The sequence below is a fragment of the Penaeus monodon genome, unplaced genomic scaffold (assembly GCF_015228065.2).
Source record: "Penaeus monodon isolate SGIC_2016 unplaced genomic scaffold, NSTDA_Pmon_1 PmonScaffold_17128, whole genome shotgun sequence".
Taxonomy (NCBI): domain Eukaryota; kingdom Metazoa; phylum Arthropoda; class Malacostraca; order Decapoda; family Penaeidae; genus Penaeus; species Penaeus monodon.
Window position 1 is genome coordinate 1 of NW_023646516.1, and position 2500 is coordinate 2500.

Sequence of the window (2500 nt, forward strand, 5' to 3'; positions counted from 1 at the left end):
TGACCTGTCTTATTTTGTTCAGTTTAGTGTACTATATGTACACATACGGATGAACTCACACACAAACAAACTCACACACACATACACACACACACACACACACACACACACACACACACACACACACACCACACACACACACACGCGCGCGCGCACGCACGCACGCACGCACCCAAGCACGCACGCATGTATATGTGCCCCGCTTTATGATAATGCCCCATCTGGTGCCCTCATTTCAGGAAATGCCACCTTACGAATACCTAAATAAAGTTGTTAACATAAATAAGATTGGCAGATGATGATAGAGTGTAGATAAAGAGTAGAAAAGGTAAAAGGCATTTAAGTCAAGACCTATGCATCATAAGGCTACCACAAACGAAGCATAATTAATGTTATATGGTCATCCTGAATCGAGCCAATTTTGAGTCGCAACCGTTTGTTTACATCTGGCCAGTGCAATCCAGAATGCGTGGAATCTCCTTTTCTGTTCGACTGTTCGTTACCAAGAAAATTATGATATCGAGCATGTTTGCCATAAAAGGAATATGTTCAACAGCAGCACTTCTGATTTACTTCACCTGTTTTTTGTCGGTATTAGCGACGCTTTTGGTTTTGTCTTCTGTACACTTTATTGCACTACACCTCAGTGCACACACGAACACATGTACATGTGCATAAGTACAATATATATATATATATATATATATATATATATATATAATATGATATATATATATAATATATATATATATATAATATTTATATATATATATATATATACATATATATTATATTGTACTTATGCACATGTACATGTGTTCGTGTGTGCACTGAGGTGTAGTGCAATAAAGTGTACAGAAGACAAAACACAAAAGCGTCGCTAATACCGACAAAAAACAGGTGAAGTAAATCAGAAGTGCTGCTGTTGAACATATTCCTTTTATGGCAAACATGCTCGATATCATAATTTTCTTGGTAACGAACAGTCGAACAGAAAAGGAGATTCCACGCATTCTGGATTGCACTGGCCAGATGTAAACAAACGGTTGCGACTCAAAATTGGCTCGATTCAGGATGACCATATAACATTAATTATGCTTCGTTTGTGGTAGCCTTATGATGCATAGGTCTTGACTTAAATGCCTTTTACCTTTCTACTCTTTATCTACACTCTATCATCATCTGCCAATCTTATTTATGTTAACAACTTTATTTAGGTATTCGTAAGGTGGCATTTCCTGAAATGAGGGCACCAGATGGGGCATTATCATAAAGCGGGGCACATATACATGCGTGCGTGCATGGGTGCGTGCGTGCGTGCGTGCGCGCGCGCGTGTGTGTGTGTGTGTGTGTGTGTGTGTGTGTGTGTGTGTGTGTGTGTGTGTGTGTGTGTGTGTATGTGTGTGTGAGTTTGTTTTGTGTGTGAGTTCATCCGTATATGTGTACATATAGTACACATAAACATGAACAAAATAAGACAGGTCATATATATACACACATATATCTACAAACGCACATACCACAAACACACGCAAATTTATGCCGGTCTATACGCACACATAAAATACTTTTGTGAAACATCTTTTGCAAAATATTCCCCGTCCGCCGACCCTTCCGTGACCAAACACCCGTTAGCCTAACCCTCGTCTCTTCCCCTTTGGACCGCGTCTGTCTCGACCGCTTTTGGTATGACGCAATACCCTCATTTCTGCTTCCAGTGCACAAAATAGCGTTTTACAGTAATTTATAACGATATTGATTCGGGGTGTTCAGTGCACAAAGTATAAAATTTTGCTGTGATCGTGATATGGCAACCATTTGGAAAAAAAGTGTTTATTGTTTCAGTTGCGATAAACAAAGCAATATTATCTAAGGTAAGAATTCATATAGTTTTCTATAGATGCCTAAATGCTGAATTATCCACACAGCTTCTGGGATTTAGATGATGCAACCTTTGGCGGTAGGAGGATCAGGCACAGGTTTGCCAACAGTATGTTTTTACGATTTTTGTTTTATTTATTATTTATTGATTGATTTTAATAATACCAGATGTGACTTTACCTAGTATACCGGACGAAATTTTCTTGAGATCATCGCTCCTCTTGCGTAATGGAAACGATATCATTAGGAAAAATCGTGGAGTATTTTGCAATAGTAAATACGCTGAGAGGCTTCCAAGAATGAACACATGTACTCAAACGTGTCAGTATATTGGCATTTATTCTTCGGTCAGTATATCAGTACCTTGGGGATGTACATGTGGATATAAATATACCTACATATATACGTACACACGCGCACGCACATATACACATACACATGTAGGTATATATATATATATATATTATATATATATATATATATATATATATATATATAAATATATATATACACACACAAACACATATATAATGCACACACACACACACACACACGTACATACATATATGCGTATATGAACTCCGTACCCGAACGCGACGCAATACGCCCCGAAGTCCAC

At 38.0% G+C, this 2500-nt stretch overlaps 1 protein-coding gene across 1 annotated transcript in view; it reads left to right on the forward strand.

The window, feature by feature from the left end:
* Nucleotides 1-1928: 1928 nt before the first annotated feature.
* LOC119569613 (low-density lipoprotein receptor-like) overlaps nucleotides 1929-2500 on the forward strand; it is a gene marked incomplete at both ends in the record, with an annotated part of 5697 nt that continues 5125 nt past the window's right edge. The window contains 1 exon segment of the mRNA XM_037917688.1: nucleotides 1929-1979. Coding sequence (XP_037773616.1) covers nucleotides 1929-1979 — 51 coding nt within the window.